The 22,706-nt window shown below is 45.8% G+C and overlaps 2 protein-coding genes and 1 non-coding gene across 8 annotated transcripts in view; 1 reads left to right on the forward strand and 2 right to left on the reverse strand.

The window, feature by feature from the left end:
- Window positions 1-3,297, reverse strand: part of TMCC2 (transmembrane and coiled-coil domain family 2) — a 40,223-nt gene extending 36,926 nt beyond the window's left edge. Inside the window, exon 1 of one of the 2 annotated variants that reach the window (XM_027074854.2) lies at window positions 2,563-3,297. In XM_027074854.2, coding sequence (XP_026930655.2) covers window positions 2,563-2,769 — 207 coding nt within the window. In that variant the 5' untranslated portion in view covers window positions 2,770-3,297. Of the gene's footprint in view, window positions 1-1,513; window positions 2,464-2,562 lie in introns of those variants that run through there. The other variant, XM_027074855.2, reaches the window with a different exon arrangement.
- A 6,028-nt stretch (window positions 3,298-9,325) lies between these two features.
- Window positions 9,326-9,432, reverse strand: LOC113604017 (U6 spliceosomal RNA). Its single transcript, XR_003425831.1, has one exon. It is a non-coding gene; the product is annotated as a U6 spliceosomal RNA (small nuclear RNA).
- A 10,567-nt stretch (window positions 9,433-19,999) lies between these two features.
- The window catches only part of DSTYK (dual serine/threonine and tyrosine protein kinase), a 49,639-nt gene continuing 46,932 nt past the window's right edge, over window positions 20,000-22,706 (forward strand). For 2 of the 5 annotated variants that reach the window (XM_053209462.1, XM_053209461.1), the window contains exon 1: window positions 20,001-20,419. In XM_053209462.1, coding sequence (XP_053065437.1) covers window positions 20,152-20,419 — 268 coding nt within the window. In that variant the 5' untranslated portion in view covers window positions 20,001-20,151. Of the gene's footprint in view, window positions 20,420-22,706 lie in introns of all 5 variants that reach the window. The other 3 variants (XM_053209463.1, XM_053209464.1, XM_027074853.2) reach the window with 3 other exon arrangements.

Here is a 22,706-nt window from a genome sequence, read left to right on the forward strand (position 1 = left end):
CCCCCAACCTCCATGGAGGTGCTTCAGACAAAGAGCCTTTATTTTTTTTTGCCCCTTTCTCAAGATGATTTCTTCTGATGCATTTAATCTATCACAATGCCTGAAGCTGTCACAAGAAAACAGAAGTGGGACTAAGGGACCAAAAGTCTCCATCTCCAAAGTTTAAAATGAAAACAAAAGCAAGCCAGAACCGCTGGTCGCTCTAGGCCAGACACAGGTGTTACAAAAAAAGTTAAACTTGCCCCTGTCTGGTATCACCATCAAATCCAAACAAGTCTGCTTCTAGCCAGTGTTAGAGCCAGTCGTGGAATTTTTCCATCATTGGGAAAACTGTGCCACCATTGGTAAACGACTTTTTCCAGCATTGGAGACCAAGTTTGGACACTTCAATCTTCCTATTCCCTTTTCCGAGAAAAAGGCTCAGAAAAGTTGAGTGATTTGCCTGAGAGCACACAGCAAATCAAATTTCGATGGCCCAGTCCTTATCTGGTTCTGAAGTCCCTACCTCGTAAACATGTTTTGATAAAGCAGACAGAGATAAACAGGAAAGGGCTCTGCTCGTCTCCCCATCCTCCTACTGAGCCAAGCAGCAGCTATGTTTTCTCCTTCTTGCTGCCAGCCTGGGCCCACATGGCTGTAATCTACCTCAGTGATATGTTTTGGGGAGGGGGCGGTGAGGCTCCTTTTCTCACATCTGATCTCAATTCTGCTTCAGGGAAGTTCAGGGGTTAATATCAGGTGTAGAGTTGTTGCTGTATCTGCCTGACCAGAACGAGGGCGTCACACACACACACACACACACACACACACACACACACACTAATAAAAATAAAAAAGACAAAGAAGAGAGAGAGATGATAGAGGAGGGTGGAGATGAACGAGCTTTCTTAAGGCAGCGTTTTCGACAGAGACAAAGACACCGCAGCCCCCACACCACAACCAGCCCACCCACCTTCCCCCATGTAGGCAAGCGGGGATATGAATGGGGCTGGCAGTTCCCACTGCTGGCCTGCGCTGGAGAGTGGGGGAGTTTCCAAGGCTGCTTCTCATAAACTCAGGGCAAGGGTCCCATCTGGTCAGAGAATCAGGTTTTGCTGGCCAGACTCCTCTGGATGGGCCCAGAATGAGGCTGAAGTGTGCAGCAGAAGGCTCACCTCCTTCCCACATCAACATTAAGGGCACCCATTTCTGTTCATTATCTCACTTAAAATAGGAACCACACCTCCTGACCACACAGGGTGGGCTCAGAGGTGACAGCTGAGACAGGCGCCAAGGATGCCTCGGGCCTGACGAGAGGACAAACCTCCTGTGCACAGCCTACCCAACGGAGCTCATCTTTAGACAGAAGGCTTGCCCCAAACCTCGGAACAGGGCACCTGCAGAACAAGAGGTCACATTCCCATAACTGCCACAATATTTTTTTTTAAGTACACACAAGGAGCTAGCTGTCTCCCTTTCTACCCCTCCCCGAGGCACACAGACAGGTAACACACCCAGGTAAGAGCACACTCACCTGCGCTCTGACTTCCTGACTCTGAGCTGCTCAGGCCAAACGAGGAATGTCATTGGCTTATTCTGGTAAGCTCCTTAGTGGCTGCTGCCATAGGATACGGGCTTTATTTAACATAACGGAGTCCTTTTGCTCCCCTAGCCCAGACCTTGCACCCCCTCTGGAGACTATCTCACCGGAGGCATCAATCTCCAAGGCATCTAAGTTCCTTCCTTGGGCTGACATCTCGCTCAGCCCCGTGGTGAGCCGGCTTGCAAATCCTGAGCCTGCAGCCCCTGTGGCAGCTCCAGCAAAGGCGCATTATTTATCCCCGCTCCTGTTTTAATTAATATAGAGACATATTCAACATAGCTCGATAATTGTGTCGGCAACCGCAGGCCGGAAAATAAAGGGCTCCCAGCTGCATGTGATCGGCTGTTTCGGATTCTGGTTCTAACTGCCGGCTCAGCATGTGTGCCCCGAGCCAGCCCAAGCACCGCTTGGCCACCTGTCAGTTCTCTACCCTGGGGGTTGGTTCAGCAGGCAGGCAGGATCTCCAAGCACTAGCTTAACCTCTGGCTCCACCTAACGGCAAGAAATCCACACTCCCCTTTCACAGATGGGCAAACTGAGCTTCATCCAGGAAGGTCCCAAAAGGAGGAAACTAATTCAGCAAAGGAAACGAATGGTCCTCCACTTGGCCTCCCACGCTGCAATTTTCTTCCCCTGCCATCTTACAGGAGGGAAAGTGATGTCAACTTTCTAGTTAGCATCTTGGAATTCTCCAGCCCTTTGTCTGCGAACAGCACTTCACACACATTATTCAAACAATCTCGGGTGGGTGAGTCACTAGAACGTCTGCTGAATAATGAGGAACAAACACAGAGGCCTGAAATGGGGCTGAAAGACGGAGGCACAAATGGTACCTGACGTCCAGCCTGGGGTTCTGGCTGAACATCCTCTCTGACCTTTGCCTGGCTTCCCCATCACTTTCCTCCTGTGAAAGCACTTCAGCGTGGGGCGGGGAGAGCTAAGTCGCCGGCTGGGCTTGCCAGGGGAAGGTCTGCGCTCACCTTTAAATCAGGAGGCTTGCTTCGGGGCCCCGGGTTCGGCGCCGCGGCAGCGCCCGCATCTGAAGTTGGCCCGCCTGCAGAGTTAGCACCCGTGGCCTCCCCAGGCCGGAGGTCCGCGCCCGGCAGGTGGCAAGCGGCATCTTCCAGCCCAGCTCCATCCTCCTCGCCCTGCTGTTGCTGCAGCTCGTCCGATTTGCACCTCTTCATGGTGTATGTGGGTCGGCAAGGGGAATCTGTCCTTCCAAGCGCGCCGTCTTGGGGGAGACCGCACCCCTTCTTGCACTCAGAAAACGAGGCCCGGGGTCTGAATTAGTAACGAGGGAGGGGTCGGCGGGTCACAATTTCTTGAATTGAAAGCTAAATCAGGATGAGGGAGGGGCGAGGACAGGGAGCCTTGGTTACAGCCTGGAATAGTTCATTACGACCTGGGGAGCGGAGGCAGGTCACAGTCGAGGCTGGGCAGCACGAGTCCTTGGGCAGTCATTGGAGCGGGAGGAGGAAGACGGCCCCCGGCCCCCCAAACTTTCTGCTCCCGGGCGCCGGCTGGGCGGAGGGGAGCCGGGCGGCACGGCGCATCCCTCCCGGCGGGCCGGGCTGCTGGGCGAGGCAGGGCACCGGGCAGCCGGCGGGGCAGGTCCTTGGCTGCCGCCCTCGGCTCGGGCTGCGGCCCCCGGCCCTGCCGCCGGCCCCCGCCCCGCACGGACCCGCCGCGGAGCCCGCAGCGCGCCCGGCCCCCTCCCCGCCCGCCGCGCCGCTTGCTGCAAAGCCGCGGCCGCGGCCCGAGCCAGCGGCGAGCGCGCAACCTACCCCGCCCGCTGCCTCCGCCCGCGAGGGGGAAGGCGAGGCAAGGAGGGAGTGACAGCGGCGACGGGCCAATGGGAAGCCCGGAGGGCCGAGGGGGCGTCGCGCGGCCACGTTTTTAGGGTTGGTTGCACCGCGCGGTCCCCCAGGAGAGGTCTGGAGGGCTCTGCTGCTGCGCTTTGGCATTGCAGAGAGCCGGCTGCGGGGTAGAGGCGGGGCGGCGCGCCACCCAGACGCGGTTGTAGCGGAGCCCGAGGGACCCTCCCCGAAAAGACTCTGCCGGGATTCCCCCACCCACTCGTTTTATTTGCCAGGGAGGGGGCGAGATAGGGATGTTTATCATCAGTGCATTTTGCTGTAGCTTTGCACATTACGTGTACACATTTCGTAGGTGAGGAAGACAGTGATCCCCTCTAGCTCACATGGTCAGAAACACAAACCTTATGCCTATGTTACCAGCAGCAAATGCAGAAGGGGAGGGGGTGATCTTCTGCCCCATCATCCCTTCTCCCACTTGAAGTGACTATCTCATATGAGTTTTAGCTTTATGCTCAGAAATTAGAACGTATTTCATTGTTTAACGCAATAATATGTGTGAGCCCCTTGCAAACTGTGGAAAGGCTTTTAAATAAGAAGGCGTGTTAATGGCAGGAGGTTGATACAAATGGAAGAGAAGAAAAAGAACGCAATCGCTTTTTCCCATAAATCTCAGCCAAAGTGCGCTACTAATCTGGAAGCAGAAGAGAGTAAATATTGGGGCTACCGAGATACGGAGCCGAGTGATAACAACTCCATCCGAGTGTCTACTGTGTGCTTACTATGGATATGATGCTTTTTGCCCATCCAGCAGCCTAGACCAATGGTTGTTAAGGGATGGTCCTGGGACCAGCAGCACCAGCAGCACCTGGAAACTTGACAGAAATGCAAATTCTTGGAAACCAGCAAGACCTACGGAATCAAAAATAGTGAGTCCAGAAGTCGGTTTTAATAAGCCCTCCAGGTAATTCTAATGCAAGCGAACATCTGAGACCCATTCATTGGTTTAGATTGTGGCGAAGGGGCCACTGAGTCTGTGCGTCACAGTGATGATCCCTAAAGTGTTTTACAGTTTTCCAATCGCTTTTACACCTATCACGCCATGCTAGCCTCACTTCAGTCCTACCAGGCTATGAGTTTCCTGACTCTGTTCTGTCCTTTTTCCCATTCCAACCACTCATTTTCATGTGTATCCTGGAAGAGCCCAAGTTGTTAAGAATTTACTTCAGTCAGGCAGCTACTTTCTAAACTAGGCAGCTCCGTTTTTAGAAGATAGGAATTTAGGATGGGCTGGGAATGCAGAACCACCCTCTACATCCACTACACGGTATCAGGCACAACGCGGAAAAACAAAGCTTTACTGGTACTCTGCTGTTAGTATTTTCAATGGTGAGGGAAAGACAGAATGCCAGTGAAGAACGAGGCAGGACCAGACAGAACCAGTGGGAGCAGATTCCCCTGGTGCTGAATGTCAGGCAGAATAGTCTACTGCCCTCTACCAGATTCCTGGCTAGCCCTAGAGAAATGCAGGGACCCCTACCAATTGAATCCTGTCTCATTTCTCTTCTAGGTCGAAGTTGGCCTTAACTTTGATTTTTTTTTTTTTTTTAATTATCAGACACACATAGCACGATGGTCAAATTTCCTATTTGTGGCCATATTTAGCGAGGTGTAATGCAGGTCAATAAAAAGCAGCCCTGTGTTTAATGAAATCAGCTAATGCCGTACGTTCCATTTGGGAGAGGCAATGTAGCATGGTGGCTAAGAGCTTAGACTCTGTGGCCAGACTGGTTGGAGGCAAATCCTGGCTCTGCTTTCCGCTCACATGTGACTGGGGGCCAGTTATCTAGCCCCTTTATGCCCCAGTTTCCTGATTTGGAAGTGAGGATAATGACAGTACTTATCTTATAGGGTGTTGGGTAGTAAATGTAAAGCATTTAGACATTGCCTGGCGCAGAGTGAGGGCCATGGCTATTATCAGAGAGGTCATCCAGTTTCCAAAGCGTTACACATTCCACTCCAATGGTTTAACCTTGGGAGTTCAAATGCTTCTCACCCAGTCCAACTTTCTCTGTGTTCATACTCATAGAACAAATACACTACCGCCAAGGAAATATGGGTGGGAGGTCTGTATAGAGACCTGTGTTACATACAACTGCCAGTTTGAAGCTGATGGCAAATTTTCAGTAACCAGAGTAAATTCTTGAGTACCTAAGATAAACAGAACTTGAAAGGAGTTGGATTGAGATTCTTTTGAAAGGATGGATCATTCTTGTGTTCTAGGCTTCTTTGGAAAAATATAGGCACATAGGATGTCTTGATGTTCAAGATAAGACAAGAAGGTGCAGATTTGCGATGTAGGAGATTATGTTTGGTATGCTAGAGTAGATTTTCCATTTTTCTTTGACACCGCTGCTTAATTACAAATAATAGATAACATGGTGTCTCAGGAAGAACGCGGGTCTTGGTGTTAGACTGTCCATGTGAGAATTCCAGTTCTGTTACTCCCTGTGTATTCTTGGGCAACCAAATCACTTAACCTCTCTCACCCTTGGTTTTGTCATCTATAAACAGGCGCTAATAAGATCTATTCCCTCCTGGTTATCCTAAGGATTAAAAATAGATAATGCACGTGAAAACATTCAATACATAGATGTTCTCAGTAAACTTGAATAAAACAAAAATAATTAACAGATATATCTAAGCCCCCAGTCTGCCGCATGAAAAAAAAAAGAATTATCTCACTAAGCTTAATGCTTTTTGTGAAAGGAAATCCCAGTTAGGCTAATGAGAGGGGGGGTCTCCTGGTAGTATCATATAGGCTAAACCAGTAAATATATAAACAAGAAGGATAAAGATCAGGGTTATGGAACCCTGCTCCCATGTCAACAGCCAGCTCAATTATCTTGATAAACTGATGAAGCTTTAATTATAGAGGATAATGTGCCAAGATCAACAGGTAAGCATAGAGTAAGGCTTTTCTTTTCTTTTTCCAAAAGGCTACTCTTTTTGCCATTAGCAAGGGGCTTGCAGATTATCCAAGAAAATTCTGTTTCCTACTCCATAGGAATTCTTTAAAAAACATTTTAAACATCAAATGGGTAATACTTGTCAGCTGTTTTAAGCTTTAACACATAAGAAGAGCGCTTAGCTTAGGAAGTAAAAGTACTCTCTACTGAGACCAGATATAATAATTTTGATCACTGTATTTTGATACCAACATCATTATAAATATTCCTTTGTTAATGTAATTTTCCTCTCTTCCTTTTAGAGATTTCCACTGCCACTCAATGCTCCCCTGAAAAAAAATTGGGTTCCGTTGGGTTAGGAGAAGTAAACTATGCAAATAATCGTCAGGGAGATTGGCTGAATCGCCGAAGACGTCACAATCCCACCACCTAAATACAGGCTTTTTATTGGCTGTTCTAAGAGGCAGAAGGGACCGGGCAGGCTCTGTCTGCATCTCTCGTGAGTTGGAGAAAGCTCTGAGTCTATACCAAATTTTATTGTGTTTTTTTTTCTTAAAATGTACTCAGAATCATTATCTACATATTGTTACATTCTCCGTGTTATTCCATATGGAAATATGTCTTACGCAAATATTTTAAGTGACTTCTTCCCATTCTATCAAGTGAATATATCGTAGTTTACTTAACCGCTATCTATCTTATTCTGGGATACTTAGTTGTTTCCTTTTTTTTTTTTTTTTTTTTTTGCCTTTAGAGATAAAACTGTAATTACTATTTTCATTCAAAATTGTATATGTTCTTCCCTCCATAGCATAGAGTCTCTGATACCTAACTGGCTGTTTTAAAAGAGTAGAATGAAACACATTGCAACTCTGCGACCCTGTCTCTCACAGCATCCCCACAACCTGCATGGGAGATCCCAATGTTCAGCTCATTCCCTGGACTTGTTAATCTCCTAACCTGTGTTACAAAAAGGTGGAAGTTCGTACATCTCATTTTCAGGTAGGATTGCATATTCTTCATTCTGGGTGCTTGTTGCTCCCTAGTAATGAGAGGAAAGTCGCAATAATCATGACTATGAACAGAGGAGGTTTGTGAAGTGTAAACTTAAACCCTGATTGTACTGCTCTGTGTGGACGCCTGGGACTGGTAAAATGGCTGCCTTGTGTCCTTTTCCATCTCTGTAGGGAATCCATACAAACCTCTGCATGAGCTGTTACTTAAAGCTGAAGAGGCCAGCCCTTAAAAAAAATAAATAAATAAAAATGACAGAAGAGAAAAAAGGGAAAAAGAGAAAATATCAGCTTTGGTCAAAGAGAATCAGTTTATTATTTTACACCTGCAGATAGATATCTATGGCAGTTACATCGATTATTCTACGTGGTACTTTTAGATATGATAATAAGAGCGAGGAGTTACCATTGAAAGAGAACTCAGGTGTTTGAGCGTTTTGCTAGGAACCTTGCAAATGCTGTCTTAATCCCCACAACCGCTCTGCAAGGTAAATGTTATTCCCACTGTACAGATAAGGAAACAGGCTCAGGGAGATTCTCACACTTTTCATAGGCCTGAAATCTGCCCCCTGCTCTGTCCGGCTCTAACCGTAAAAAAGCGTCATAGCTCACCCTTCACAGCCCTAATTTTCTGAGCCACTCCTGTGGTAAAGAATTTACCAGTGAGTACCAGTCTACTGTTAAATATATCTGCATTCACTCAAAGAAATTTATGAAACACATTTCAGGTACAAAGGCTTTACAAGATGCTCATGGAAGATAGAGAACGATAAAAGACATTGGCCTCGGCCTTTGGACTTAAAGTCCAGTTGGCAAAATAAAAGGCACAAACAAAACGTGAAACAACAAAAGATTGAAATGGTACTGTCTGTCAGCATTCCCAGGGGGGAGATGATTAATTAAGAACCTGAGCAAAGGGGAGAGAGAGGTCTCTACAAGGGATTGAAAAGAACTCTGAGGAAGAGGTATTTACACACATTTATCCATATCATGGGTGTTAAAAGAATACAGGGGCACCTGAGTGGCTCAGTCGGTTAAGTGTCCGACTTCGGCTCAGGTCATGATCTCACAGTTTGTGGGTTCAAGCCCCACATCAGGCTCTGTGCTGACAGCTCAGAGCCTGGAGCCTGCTTTGGATTCTGTGTCTCTTCTCTCTGTCCCTCCCCTGCGTGCACTCTGTCTGTCTCTCTCTCAAAAATAAATAAACATTAAAAAATTTTTTTTAAAGAATACAATGTTACTTTATGATGATTCATTCGGAAATCTTGAAGTAGGTGAAAACTATATAACTCATCTTGAAAATAGAATCATTCAATATTTGGATCTCTTTAGTTTTATAGAGTTATAGTGTTATAGTGTTATAGAGTTATAGTGTTATAGAGTTTTTATGGCATTGTAGTGATGGGAAAAACATTTTTGTCTTTTCATTCTCGAAGACCATAGGCTAGTGATTCTCAAAAAGTATGGTGCATTGGGGCGCCTGGGTGGCTCAGTTGGGTAAGCGTTGGACTTCGGCTCAGGTCACGATCTCGCGATCTCGTGGTTTATGGGTTCCAGCCCCCCATTGGTCTCAGCTGTCAGCACAGAGCCCAATCAGATCCTCTCTGTTCTGCCCCTCCCCTGCTCGTGTTCTCTCTCTCTCTCTCTAAAATAAATAAACATTAAAAAAAAAAATCTTAAAAAAAAAAAAGTGTTGTCCATGGATTACCAGCGACAGAAAACACCTCGGAATTTAGTTATGTACGCAGCTCCCCAGGCCCTACACCACATGGACGGAGACAAAATTTCCAGGGGTGTGGAGCTTGAAACGTGCACTTGAAACAAGGCTCTGGGGTGATTCTTATGCACATTGAAGTTTGAGAACCACTGATGTAGGGCAAGACTTGGTGGATCACACGTATTATAATTTTTAATTCAATAAACATGTAGATCTATTTTAAATCAGAAAATCTGGAACGCTTCACGAATCTGTGCGTCATCCTTGCTCAGGGGCCGTGTGAATCTTCCCTGTGTCATTTCAATTGTAGTCTCCGTGCTGCCAAAGCGAGCGCAGTTGATCACATTTTTTGATAGATTTGTGAATTCATAATATCTGCTGTTTATTGAGCGCTTACTATTTGCCTGTCGAAAACTCTCATTTAGGCTAAAAACAAACTTTGTAGGTGAGTTCGTAACCTCCGTTTCACAGATGGGAAACTGAGGCTCAAAGAGGATGAGAACTTGGCCAAGGTCACCTGACTAGGAAGAGCTAGCCCAACCGGTTCTGCTTGCCTTCAGTGACTATCCCTCTCCCACAATGCCCACTGCACTGTCGTCTAGGCTATGCTATGGCCACCACGCTTATTAATAATAGCAACAGCTATCATTTGAGTGCCTTTCATGTGCCATATAATTTCAGCTTAAACCTTTCTGTAAATTCAAATGGTACTTTGCCAAGTAAGTTGACTAAGACGCAGAGAAATTAGTATATCTCTCAAAATTACTGTCCACCTGTTGAAACAGGGCTTTCTTATTCTGGTATGACTTTTTCCCATGTTCACTTCCTCTTGCCTGTTTGTAAAATCGTTTTTGGCTCTGTCAGGACTTCCTTTCCTTGGTGTAATATATCCTGACCCTTTGCAGCTAGTTTGGAATGGCAAACCAAGAGTTGAAGTGTAGGCTCTCTTTCTAACAGCTCCCACACTTTTTCCCAGCACAGGAACGGAGAGCTACAGTCTGAATCAAGGGGGAAGTGTCAGTTGCTTGGAAAAAACCTGATCTTGTGACTGCAAAAAGAAAAACACAACTTAATCAAGGAAGCCTTTCCTGGGGAGGGGGAATCACACTACCCCATGTGAGATCTTATTCCGGATTATGTCATAGATCATTTTCAGGGAGTTTCATATGGCCCCAGGGCATCCCCAAGCAGACAGAGGGACAAAGGGCTGTTTTCATTGATGAATCCATCCGGGCTTGCCTTATGCCTCTCACAGGGTGCTGGTGGAGGAAGATAGTATTCTCTTTCAAGATGCAATGACTTAGTACAATTCAGTAATATAAATAGCTAAAAATATATAAATGTCTGCACCCTTTCACCCAGTAATACCCTCCTGGAAAATAATTCAAAAGAAGAAAACAAAGCAACAACACAACATAAAATATATAAAGGAGCATTGTTTATAGCAGTGGAAAACCTGAAAGGACCTACATGCCCAAGATTAGGAAGTGGGTGAATAACAATGGTGTAAGAATGTAATGGAATGTTATGATGCTATTGAAAGAGATATGTATGATAAGTATATAGAAACACAAAAAGCCTTTTTGAAATAACCTAAAATGAAAGCATTAGAATGAAAAATTGTCTTGAGCTAGAATAAGAGCTCCGGAGTCAGGCAAACATGTGTTATTAGCTATGTGGACTTAGACACACTGCTTAACCTGAGTCTCAGTTTCCACATTTAAAGATTATAAAGATATAAAGATAAAGATTAAAGTATCCATCTTTCAGGGCACCTGAGTGGCTTAGCCGGTTAAACATCCGGCTCATGATTTTGGCTCAGGTCATGACCTCACAGTTTGTGGTTTCCAGCCCTGAGTTGGGCTCTGTGCTGATAGCATGGAGCCTGCCTGGGATTCCCTCTCTCTTTGCCCCTCCCATGCTCGCGTGCGCACGCACTCTCTCTCTCTCTCTCTCAAAATAAATAAACAAAAACTTTAAAAATAAATAAATAAATAAATAAAATCCATCCTTCCAGAGTTATTATAAGAATTAAAGATGATATAAACTATATGGATAAAATTTGGGTAAACCACAGATAAAGATAGGAAGGGAGTTCTAAGAAAGAATTGTAAGTTTTATGCTAGGATCGTGGACTATTGAAAATTTCATCTGAAATGTACTTATTTTTATGATGTCTTAAATGTAATACAATTTTTCCCTTTTCTTTCTCCGTACCGTTTTTTTTTAAGTTTATTTATTTATTTTGAGAGAGAGAGAGAGATAGCGAGCAAGCAGGAGAGGGGCAGAGAGAGAAGGAGAGAGAGAATCCCAAGCAGGCTCCACGCTGTCAGTGCAGAGCCTGATCCGGGGCTTGAACTCACAAACTGTGAGATCATGACCTGAACTGAAACCAAGAGTCAGACGTTTAACCGACTGAGCCACCCAGGCAACCCTCTTCCTCCATGCCCTTAAAAAACTGCATATGCCCTGTGTAGGAAGTGTGTGTACGTCTCATCAGGAAACTTGCCTAAGTGGATTCCTAAGTCCTATTTGGATGAGGGTCCTGATTCCTCTGGAATCAGCTCTAGGAAAATGATAGGAACCTTAAACACTGACATACAGAAAGGTGGCTCAACTAGGTTCCAGGACCTGTTTTCCAAGCACTTAGAGGTTTATGTGACACTTGATAGATACTGGTCTCTGTCTCTACAATTTGGGGGTGGAGAAGGTTCTCGTGACCAGGATGCCTTCATCCACCTTTGCTTCAGAATGCTACTTCCCACCTCCATTAAACCACTTTCCCTGCAGAGCTAGATTCATGAGCCAGGGGGTAGCAGGAGGATGATATGAAAGAAATATTTTCTTTTGGCTAATATCTACTGAGGACCCTCTTTGTATGAGGCATTGTGTTCGGCACATGTAAATACCTACTAAGCCAGTTGGAATATGTCTAGAACCCAGAAAACCTTCTAGGAAACCTCTACCAGGATAATGTTGACATAGAAGAGGTATTTCATGTGGATTTCCATCTATCCATCTTCATCCAAGATTAGTAGAGAGACACGAGAATAAAACTTGTGGCAAGGTTTTATTCTGGCCAAGTAAGGAAACTAACCAAAAATAGATTCCACTGAAAGTGTCAGGCAACGGGGTGCAAAAAGGGTGAAAAGCCATTTAGACTTGAAAAAGCAACAGCAATCTTCTAATCTTACTGATGAGAAATGAATTGTGGCAAAACTATGTCTGAGGCTGCTTCTAGTAAGCTTTGGGTCAGTTACTTCAGTTACTCTAAAAAAATTCTGGAAATTTTGCTCTACTTGGCAGTAAAACAAAGGTGATTTCTACCCGGGGTTATACCAAATTCTTTTTAATTGATTGTTTTTCCTCCCCATGCTCTGCCTCCCAACAGCCAGGGATGCCACTGATGAAATATTCAGCATTGGAATGATATTTGATGTATAATTAAATAGGATACATTTAGCAGTTCAGTTTTATAGACCTTTCATGTTCAAGTTAATAAATCTTCACAGAAGGAATCTCACAAACAAGACCAAAATATTTTTGGGAATGCTATCTTCCTTGGAAAAATACAGAATCCTGAACGTAATTACTGTATATAGGAAAGAAAACATTTATCAAGCACTTTTATGTGCCAGGCAAGTTACTAAGTGCTTTACACATTATTTAATTTAATCTTCATGACCCTGTGAGATAGGTATTATTAGCTCTGCTATACAGATGAAATAACTGAGGCTCCAAGCAGTTAAGTAATTTGCTTAAGATCACAAAGTACGTATGAGCATATCCAGGGCTGGAACTCAGGTCAGATTCTGACTCTCGTGTTTTTCCTTAAATTTTTACAGGAGTTCATTTCCAAAGCGCTTTCATTTACTATGGCTCATTCCATCCTCCCACCAACACAGTGATGTTGAACACAATCATAGGATTCTCTCTTTTAACAAAAGTCACAGAGACAGGGTCAGAACCAAGGCTTACAGCAATCATAACCTCAGTGAATTTCTATTGAGTGCCTTCTATGTGCTGGTCTCTGTATTAAGCATTTTTAATAGTTTTTCCCATTTTAATCTTCATAATCTTTTGAAGTGGGCACTATTATTATCCCATTTGATGGATGAGAAAACCAAGACTCAGAAGGGCCAATCTCTTGCCCAAGTTTATACAGTAGCCAGTCAGGACAAGAATTTAGGTTTGTAATAATGATAACACAATTGATAAAAGCAGTTGCCATTTATTGAGCTCTTCTCCTGTGTTAGATATTGCTTAGAAATTTTTTTAACCCTACATGCTTTGAGATTTACAATTGGCATTGCTCCTTTAAAAAAAAAATATTTTTAAGTAATCTCTCTACTCAGTGTGGGACTTGAACTTAAAACCCCGAGACTGAGAGCCACATGTTCTACCTGCTAAACCAGCCAGGTGCCCCTGGCATTACTCTTTTAATGCTCACCATTTTCAGGTAAGGAAAGAAGACCGAAAGAAAATAAGTTAATGTCTCCAAAGCATACAAATGGGAAGGGGTAGAGCTAGGATTTGAATGCAGGTCTCTTTGACTCTTAGACCTATGTCCTTAACCATGAGACTTTGCTCACTCCTGTTCTGTCTCTATACACCCTTGCTACCCAAAGTATGGTTCCCAGACCAGCAGCATTGGCATCCCCTGGGAACTTGTTATAAAGGTGGCACCCCAAGCCATGCCCCAGACCTACTGAATCAGAGATGTATTTTAACAAGATACCTGCATGATTCTTGTGCCTGTTAAACTTTGAGAAGCACTGCTCTGCAGCACTGCCAGCATCTCTCACACGCACGCACACACGCACACTTGCACACACGCACACACGTACGTGGGTGAGGGGCAGAGAGAGAGAGGGGAACAGAGGTTCCATCCGAAGTGGGCTTGGTGCTGGCAGCAGTGAGTAATCTCTACACCCAACACGAGGCTTGAACTCATAGCCCCAAGATCAAGAGTCCCGTGCTCTACTGACTGAGCCAGGAGGCACCCCCAAAATTCTTGGATTTGTGATTGTGATTTTATGTTGCATAATAGAAAACAGTTATTCTTTCTCTTAGTAAACTCGTTCCTAATTCACACTGCAGAAATAAATGTTACTTTTGGTGTTCTGCAAAAGTGCCTGATTCCCACCTACATTAACATAAGGATCTAGACTCTGGAATCTCAGGGCACCTGGCTGGCTCGGTCAGGAGAGAGCATGCGGCTCTTGATCTCAGGGTCATGAATTTAAGCCCATATTGGGCATGGAGCCTACTTAAAAGAAATAAAAAGTATAAAAATAAATAAATAACATAAAAATACATAAACTTAAAAAAAAAGACTTTGGAATCTCTCTAGAAATCAAATCATCTAACCAAGAGGAACTTGTCTTAGTTCCAAGAGGAACTTGTTCTTACTAGATAGTAGAAACACGAGTGGTTTTATGTTCTCCTTTGTGCTTTCCCGAATATTTAAAAATATCTAGAGTGAACATGCATTCATTAAGCAAATATCACTTAGTAGGAACACCTACTAAGTGACAGGCACTGTTCTAGGTGCTGAAGATAGAGCAGTGAATAAGCCAGAAAAAAATCTGTGTTCTAGATTGGTGGTGGCCAGAGGCAGGGCAGGGGGATGGGGCAATGTAGGTGAAGGGAGTCAAAAGGTATAAACTTCCAATTGTAAAACAAAGAAGTCATGGCGATGTCACCTACAGCATGCTGACTAGAGGTAAAAGTACTGTATTGCATATTTGAAAGTTGCTAAGAGAGTAAGTCCTGAAACTTCTCATCACAAAAAAAAATTCCATAACTAGGTATGGTGATGGATGTTAACCAGACTTATAGTGATGATCATTTTGCAATATACACAAATATTGAATCATTATGTTGTGTACCTGTAACTAATAAATTTCAATGTCAGTTAATTTCAATTGAAAAAATCTTGGGGCGCCTGGGTGGCTCGGTTGGTTAAGCATCTGACTTCGGCTCAGGTCATGATCTCATGGTTAGTGAGTTCGAGCCCTGCATCGGGCTCTTTGCTAACAGCTTGGAGCCTGGAGCCTGCTTCGGATTTTGTGCCTCCCTCTCTCTCTTCCCCTCCCCTCCTTGTGCTCTGTCTCTCTCTTACTCAAAAATAAATAAGCATTAAAAAAAAATCTCAGGGGGCCTGGATGGTTCAGTTGGTTGAGCATCCAACTCTTGGTTTGGGCTCAGGTCATGATCTCACGGTTTGTGGGTTCAAGCCCCGCATCAGGCTCTGTGCTGATAGTGTGGAGCCTGCTTGAGATTCTCCCCCACCCCTCAAAGTAAATAAAGTTAAAAAAAAAATCTCTGTCCTGATGTCAGTATCTTTTGGTTTTTCCTCTTGGTATAGTCAGATTCCTTGAAGAACACAAGTCACGTTTCCTCTCTGGAAGGTAAATGTCCGGTAGCCAGAGATCTAGGAATTGAATGGAAGAAGAGGGCTGGGAATCTTAGCATCCAATATCCATAAATCCACTTAATCTCCTTATTTATACGGAGACTCCTATTCAACCATCTCTGGAGAATAAATACTTCAGTCACCTTTTAGAAGAAGGAGGGCAGCAGTTGAAGAAGGGAGCAGTAACCTGGAGATCTTAAATAGCTTTAAAAATTCTTATTTTGACCCATGCCGAGAGTACACCCTGTAGATGGCCCGCTTTTCTATATCCCCACAGTGGGCAGCACGGGGACCTACTGTGAGTGATCAAATGTGGAGACTTGAGGGAGTCTGCAGTATAAATCAGGTGGAGTCTCAGTTTGGTTCCATTTTGGATTTAGGATTCAGGTTCTCCAGGTTGGTAACTTAGTTAATGCTTGTGCACCTGCTTTCCAGCTTCTACTTTTCTTTGTTTTTGTTTGTCCTACTGACTCCACTCATTATTGTGGGTTCATGCTTTAAAAATTCCATCACTGGGGAGCCTGGGTGGCTCAGTCAGTTGGGCGTCCGACTTCAGCTCAGGTCATGATCCCGTGGTCCGTGAGTTCGAGCCCCACGTTGGGCTCTGTGCTGACAGCTCAGAGCCTGGAGCCTGTTTCAGATTCTGTGTCTCCTTCTCTCTCTGACCTTCCCCCATTCATGCTCTGTCTCTCTCTGTCTCAAAAATGAATAAATGTTAAAAAAAAAATTAAAAAAAAATCCCATCACTGGGGCACCTTGGGTGGCTCAGTCAGTTAAGTGTCTGACTCTTGGTTTCAGCTCAGGTCATGCTCTCACAGTTTGTGGGTTGGAGTCCTGTGTAATGCTCTGCGCTGACAGTGTGGAGCCTGCTGGGGATCCTCTTTCCCTCTCTGACCCTCCCCAGATTGCTCTCACTCTGTCAAAATAAATAACAAAAATTAAAATAAAAAAAAATTTAAAAAATCCCATTACTGTCATTTTAGTGGTGTTCTAGGAGAGAACATAAGTGGATCTATGTGTTCATCCTCATTAACTGTTTAACTTTCATCACTTAAAAAAAATGTTTATTGGGGTGCCTGGGTGGCTCAGTCGGTTGAGCGACCGACTTCGGCTCAGGTCATCATCTCACAGTTTGTGAGTTCAAGCCCTGCGTCGGGCTCTGTGCTGACAGCTTGGAGCCTGGAGCCTGCTTCGGATTCTGCGTCTCCCTCTCTCTCTCTGCTCCTCCCCTGCTCACACACTGTCGCTCTCTCAAAAATAAATAAAGTTTTTAAAAAATTTTTGAGAGAGGTGGGTGAGTGAGCAAGGGAGGGGCAGGCTCAAACCCAGGAATGATGAACTCATGAACCCATGAACCATGAGATCATGACCTGAGCAGAAGTTGGATGCTTAAGTGACTAAGCCACCCAGGCGCCCCAACTCAGTTTTAAGGAACATTTTCCTATCCTAACTTGAATCCTCTCTTGACACCATTTAAACTTTCATTATCTCCCAGTTGTCCTTAGAATTGGATGTTTGAATAAAATACGTACTTTCACATGTAGCTGTGATTTAGGAAGAGTTCATGTTACCCGCATATTTAAGATTTTAAGTAGCAGGAAACAAACAAAATGATCACTTTCCTCAGCAGATCAAAAATAGAGATGAGACATACACATATTCAAATTGTTAAATTATGTATGTTAAATTATGTAGAAGCTTTGTGATGGCAGTATTGTTTGTAATACCAAAAAGACTGCCAAAAACCTAAAGGCCTATCAATAGAGGACTTGTTAAATAAAACATACCAATCCATATGGTAGCATATTTATACAGTTAAAAAGAATGGGGCATATCTGTATATTTTGGTACAGGAGAGCCTGGAAGGGCAGAATAGAGTAAGTATACTGTGCTATCATCTGGGTTTATTTTTTTTTAATTTTTTTTAACGTTTATTTATTATTGAGTGACAGAGAGACACAGCATGTGAGCAGGAGAGGGGCAGAGAGAGGAGGAGACACAGAATCCGAAGCAGGCTCCAGGCTCCGAGCTGTCAGCACAGAGCCCGACGCAGGGCTCGAACTCACAAACTGTGAGATCATGACCTGAGATGAAGTTGGTCACCCGACCAACTGAGCCACCCAGGTGCCCCGTCTGAGTTTAAAGACACATACCTACACCTCCAAGAGGGCTACCTCCTGGGAGGGGAACTAGGTGACTTGGAGACAGGCTAGAAGAAAGACTTAGTTTTCCCTTGTATAACCTTTGTAGCATTTGAATTTATACTACAGGCTTATATTACTTATTTTTAAAAATTTTAATGTTTATTTATTTTTGAGAGACAGAGAGAGAGAGAGAGGGAGTTGAGGAGGGGCAGAGAGAGGGAGACACAAAATCTGAAGCAGGCTCCAGGCTATGAGCTGTCAGCACAGGGCCTGATGCAAGGCTCGAACTCACACACTGTGTGAGATCATGACCTGAGCAGAAGTCGTAAGTTTAACTGACTGAGCCACCGAGGCGCCCATTCTTTTAAAAATAAAGTACTGACAGGGGCGCCTGGGTGGCTCAGTTGGTTGAGCGTCTGACTCCTGGTTTGGGCTTAGATCATGATCTCACAGTTTTGTGGGTTCAAGCCCCAAGTCAGGCTCTGTACTGGCAGCATGGAGCCTGCTTGAGATTCTCTCTCTCTTCCCCTCTCTACCCCTCCCCAATTTGCACTGTCTCTGTCTCTCTCAAAATAAATAAATAAACTTAAAAATAAAATAAAATAAACTAAACTACTAATGAATAGTTTTTTAAAGAATGAACTCCATGGCCTTTACCTAACATAATGCTCTCCCTCATGACTTCCACCTTTCCAAATGTTACTTCTTCAAGATAGTTATTAATTCCCAAATCCCTTTCTGGACAACTCTAGCCCGAATACTCTCTTATCTGATCTTCTTTGTTAGAAACTATTGTGCGTGGAGGAACGCCTGGGTGGGCCAGCCGTTGAATGTCTGACTTCAGCTCAGGTCATGATCTCAGAGTATGTGAGTTTCAACCCCGCATAGGGCTCACTGCTCTCAGTGCAGAACCTGCTTTCGATTCTCTGTGCCCCCCTCTCTCTGCCCCTCCCCTGCTCATATTCTCTGTCTCTCAAAAATAAAGAAACATTAAAAAAAAATGAAATGATTGTGGCAAAATTTTCACACACTGATTTGCTACCTCGCTGCTGCTGCTTCTTTGAAATGGTATCAGCCATCTTGTGTTAAACGTTCCGTTTTGTATTTTCATTTGTGTTTTACTGAGTCTTTTAGAGGTTGCATGGGGGTCTTGCAAAAAATGAGGAGTGGCTGGTGGAGAATATGTAAGTAAATGGGAAGGAGTGCAAAAGAGTCTGAGGCTCTCTCCAGACCTGTAGTCCTTCACACCCACCTACCAAGCAGAGATTCATGTGAACCAGTGACCCCTTTTCATAAAATACTAAAAGCCCCCTCACATTTTAACATTGAATTAACCCAATTATCAGGACATCACTCTGCTAAGAGCCCTTGCACTCAGGGGATGAGAGGTTGGGAGACAGAAGCAAACATTTTGAAGCAAGATCAACTAAGCCTAGACCCTTATTTCATAGATCCCGAGACAAGACGCTGGAGGCATTCAAACTCAAACTCAAGTCTCCTCTTAAATGCAGTTGAACTACACGATCCAGCAGAGGTCTGGCCTGGGTGAAAGAGGGGAATCTTTGCACAGCAAGAAAGACAGGAAAACTCTGTGCCTGGAGAAGAGGGGAAGAGAAAGCAGGAGGTGAAAAGGAGGTGATTGTGAAGTTTTGTCTCCTCTGTAATTGTGTCCAGGGCTCTGTGGCAGACTGTGGCAATAAAAGTCTCTATTAGAAGAAGCCAAGTTAAGATAATCAGAACTGGTTTGGAACTGCAAACCTCAACTTCCCCTAACCCAGCCCAGTCCCTTTACTTCCAGAAACCAATGGACTTCGGTTTAAAGCTCTTTAACGACCCTTTCACATCCCCCTTTTCCACACCTGGAGAGAAAGAGGGCGCAATATAAACAAGAACCGTTTCCCTATTTTTAGGGTATTTTCAGTCGATTCTCCACTATCTACTGTATCCCGAAAGTGAGAACCGTTTAGGGTAGCCATGGAGACATCGTTGGCCTCAGTCTTGTTCCTTCCTTCTCTCTATTGAAATGTTTTGCTCTGATTTCACGAAGACACCCCACTTCTGCTGACGCGGGATTCTGCAGCCTCCTCTCTCTCCTCGCTACGCAGGGCGCGGGAACACGTTTTGAAACGAGGAGAGCGTGTGCGCACAAAAACGGGCGAGGTTCCACCGGGAGTCAGCCCCGTCCACGGTCTCCAGGTTTCGGAGCCCGCCCCCGCCCAGACTACAAATCCCAGGAGATCCCGCGCAGGGCCTGCGCGCTCCAGTGATCCTTCCCTCACTCTCCCGGAGAGTGGAGATAAAGGTTCCGTTTGCGGCGCACTGCGGGTTGGTTTGTTTTCAACGGCGGTGACGGAGGTCGGAAGCCCGGCCGACTGCAGGCGGGGGCGTCAGGGGGTGGATTCCTCCTCCCCAAAGCACTGGGGGGCGGGGAGGAGGGAAGCGGGGCCAGCGGGCCGGGGACCGAGCCGCCAGGACAGAACGGGCCGGGGCGATGGAGGGCGACGGGGTGCCGTGGGCGAGCGAGCCCGTCTCGGGTCCCGGCCCGGGCGGCGGCGGAATGATCCGCGAGCTGTGCCGGGGCTTCGGCCGCTACCGCCGCTACCTGGGCCGGCTGCGGCAGAACCTGCGCGAAACCCAGAAGTTCTTCCGCGACATCAAGTGCTCCCACAACCACAGTTGTCCCTCCTCCCCCACGGGCGACGACGGCGGGGCCGAGCGCGGCCCTGCCGGCGACGTCGCCGAGACCGGGCTGCAGGCGGGTAAGGAGGGCAGCCGCGGCGGAGGCAGGGCTGGAGGAGCAAGGCGGAGGGCGGACCGCACCCCTGTCCCTGCAAAACAAGCCGGGAAAGGGCGCAAAGTGGGAGAGGGGTGGCGTGGCCGGGTCCCCGGGCCTGGGCCGGCCGGATCCGCGAGGCCGTGGGCGGGCATCCCCCGGGGCGGGGGTGGGCGAGGGGCGCTCGGAGGCCGGCGAGAGTGCCAGGAGCGCGCTCCAGCACAACCGGCCGTGCGCAGGGGCGGGGAGTGGGGGTGGGAGGGGGTGGGCGGCTGAGGTCGGAGACCTGCCTAGGGATGGAGGAGGTGGACGCCCGGAGGAAGGGCAGCAGGCAGGGTGCCCCAGGAGCCCGAGGAGTCCAGGGAACTGTAGTGGATTGTGTATGTGTATGTGGTGTATGTGTGTGTGCTTACGTGAAATGCTTTTGCACGAAAACTGTGAAGAAGTAAGGAGTGTACTGTAAATGGGGCTGGGGTCGCTAAAGGAAATCCCTATCTGACGTGCCAGGGTGCCTGAGGGGTTGCTCGTGCTTCTGTCGAAGAAGTTGGGGAGAGATCGGGTTGTTGTTTGGTCCTGAGACTTCGTGACTTGATTCTCCCTGGGATGTGCTAGAGTCCCTAAAGCACTTAAAATCGTGCAGGGCCTTTGATCTTTCCCAATTTCTTGCTTCCTCTTCAACTGCTTTTTGGTGGCGATCCGGAGGGTTTGTTAAGTAGCGCGTCTAATTAGGAAATAGGTGGGAAGGGAGAAGGGACTGGCATCCCATGTGGACAGGTACCCTGGGGACAGCACAGCAGGTAAGACAGTGGGTTTAATTTAGTGATTCTCAAACTTAAGTGTGTACTCAAACCAAATTAGCCTTAAAAATGTCTCATGCTCTACCCCACAGATGGGGACGGTCTCGTGGGTGGGTCCTGAGAATCTAAACATAAAACGCTGCCGGGATTCTGTTGCAAGTGGTCTACAGACACACCTGTGGAAGCACAAATGTAGATGCTAATAGCGAATTTGAACATGAGGCTCAGACCAGAATGAATTGTTGAGCTCTTCAGAGTTTGTGGTTTGGGTTCTGTGTTTCCGAAGTTGCCATGTTTCATATCCTCCAGTTGTCTGAGACTCCAGAAATGGCGACGAAAGAAAGTAAGATAATAAGAATCTGATCTGGTCCTAAATAATATTCTTCCACTTAGTGAGCTTGGAAGTAATACAACGGGGAGGAAAGCACGGTAGCTTTTCTGGAGTGGTGGTTTGACATCGTCAGCCCAGAGATTTGCCGTTCTGAAAATGGACCTATAGAGGCTGTCAGAAAATTGGCAAGAAGGGCTAATGTTTTCAGAGATGATCCTCAGAATGTGTACTTTAACCCTCTACCATAGCAGTGCTTTCCAGCAGCTTTCCTGCTCCCAGGTTTTTCTTAGAGCTTACCTAAAAGAGTCCTCTGTCGCTGTTATTTGATAACAATTGTTTATTTTAGAATCACTGCGAAGGAGAGAAAAAAACCATCAGGGAGTAGATTCAGGGAGTCGATTCATCGCAGAGAGATGGAGGTTTTAAAGGCACCTCGACAGGCTCTTGTTTTTATTCTTTAAAAAGCCAAGTTAAGAAAGACAAACGTACCCTTTGAATTTTGCCTCACTGGCTTTTCTAGTTGACTGCACCACAAACTAATCTTTGCGTACTGTATTTTTTTCAAAAAATTTTTAATGTTTATTTATTTCTGAGACAGAGAGAGACAGAACACGAACAGGGGAGGGGCAGAGAGAGAGGGAGACACAGAATCTGAAGCAGGCTCCAGGCTACGAGCTGTCAGCACAGAGCCCGAGGCGGGGCTTGAACTCACAAACTGTGAGATTGTGACCTGAGCCAAAGTCAGTCGCTCAACCGACTGAACCACCCAGGCGCCCCTTTGCATATTGTATTTAACTCTCTTCACCCTCTGGAGTCTATTCATCTGAAACAAAAACCAGGGTAGGGTGCAGATGACTGGACTGGGAACAGTTTGGTTTTGTTCCAGAAAGTGCTCCCATTCCCATCCCTATGGAGAGTTTTATCGTTGGAGGTGAAAATGAGCATCAGGGAAGATCAATGAGGCGGCGCCTAACTCTGTATATTTTGGGAATGGCCATTTTCCCAGTTGTTTAGGTAATTGTGTTAGAAAGTAGACTTAAAACCTTACTCCTTAAAAAGACAACTAGCTCTTGTGTCCTCCTTTTACGGGCTATCGTTACAAGGTCAAGTCCACTCAGAGACTGTCTCAACTTTCTTTTGTGAAT

The sequence above is a fragment of the Acinonyx jubatus genome, chromosome E4, assembly GCF_027475565.1.
Source record: "Acinonyx jubatus isolate Ajub_Pintada_27869175 chromosome E4, VMU_Ajub_asm_v1.0, whole genome shotgun sequence".
NCBI lineage: Eukaryota > Metazoa > Chordata > Mammalia > Carnivora > Felidae > Acinonyx > Acinonyx jubatus.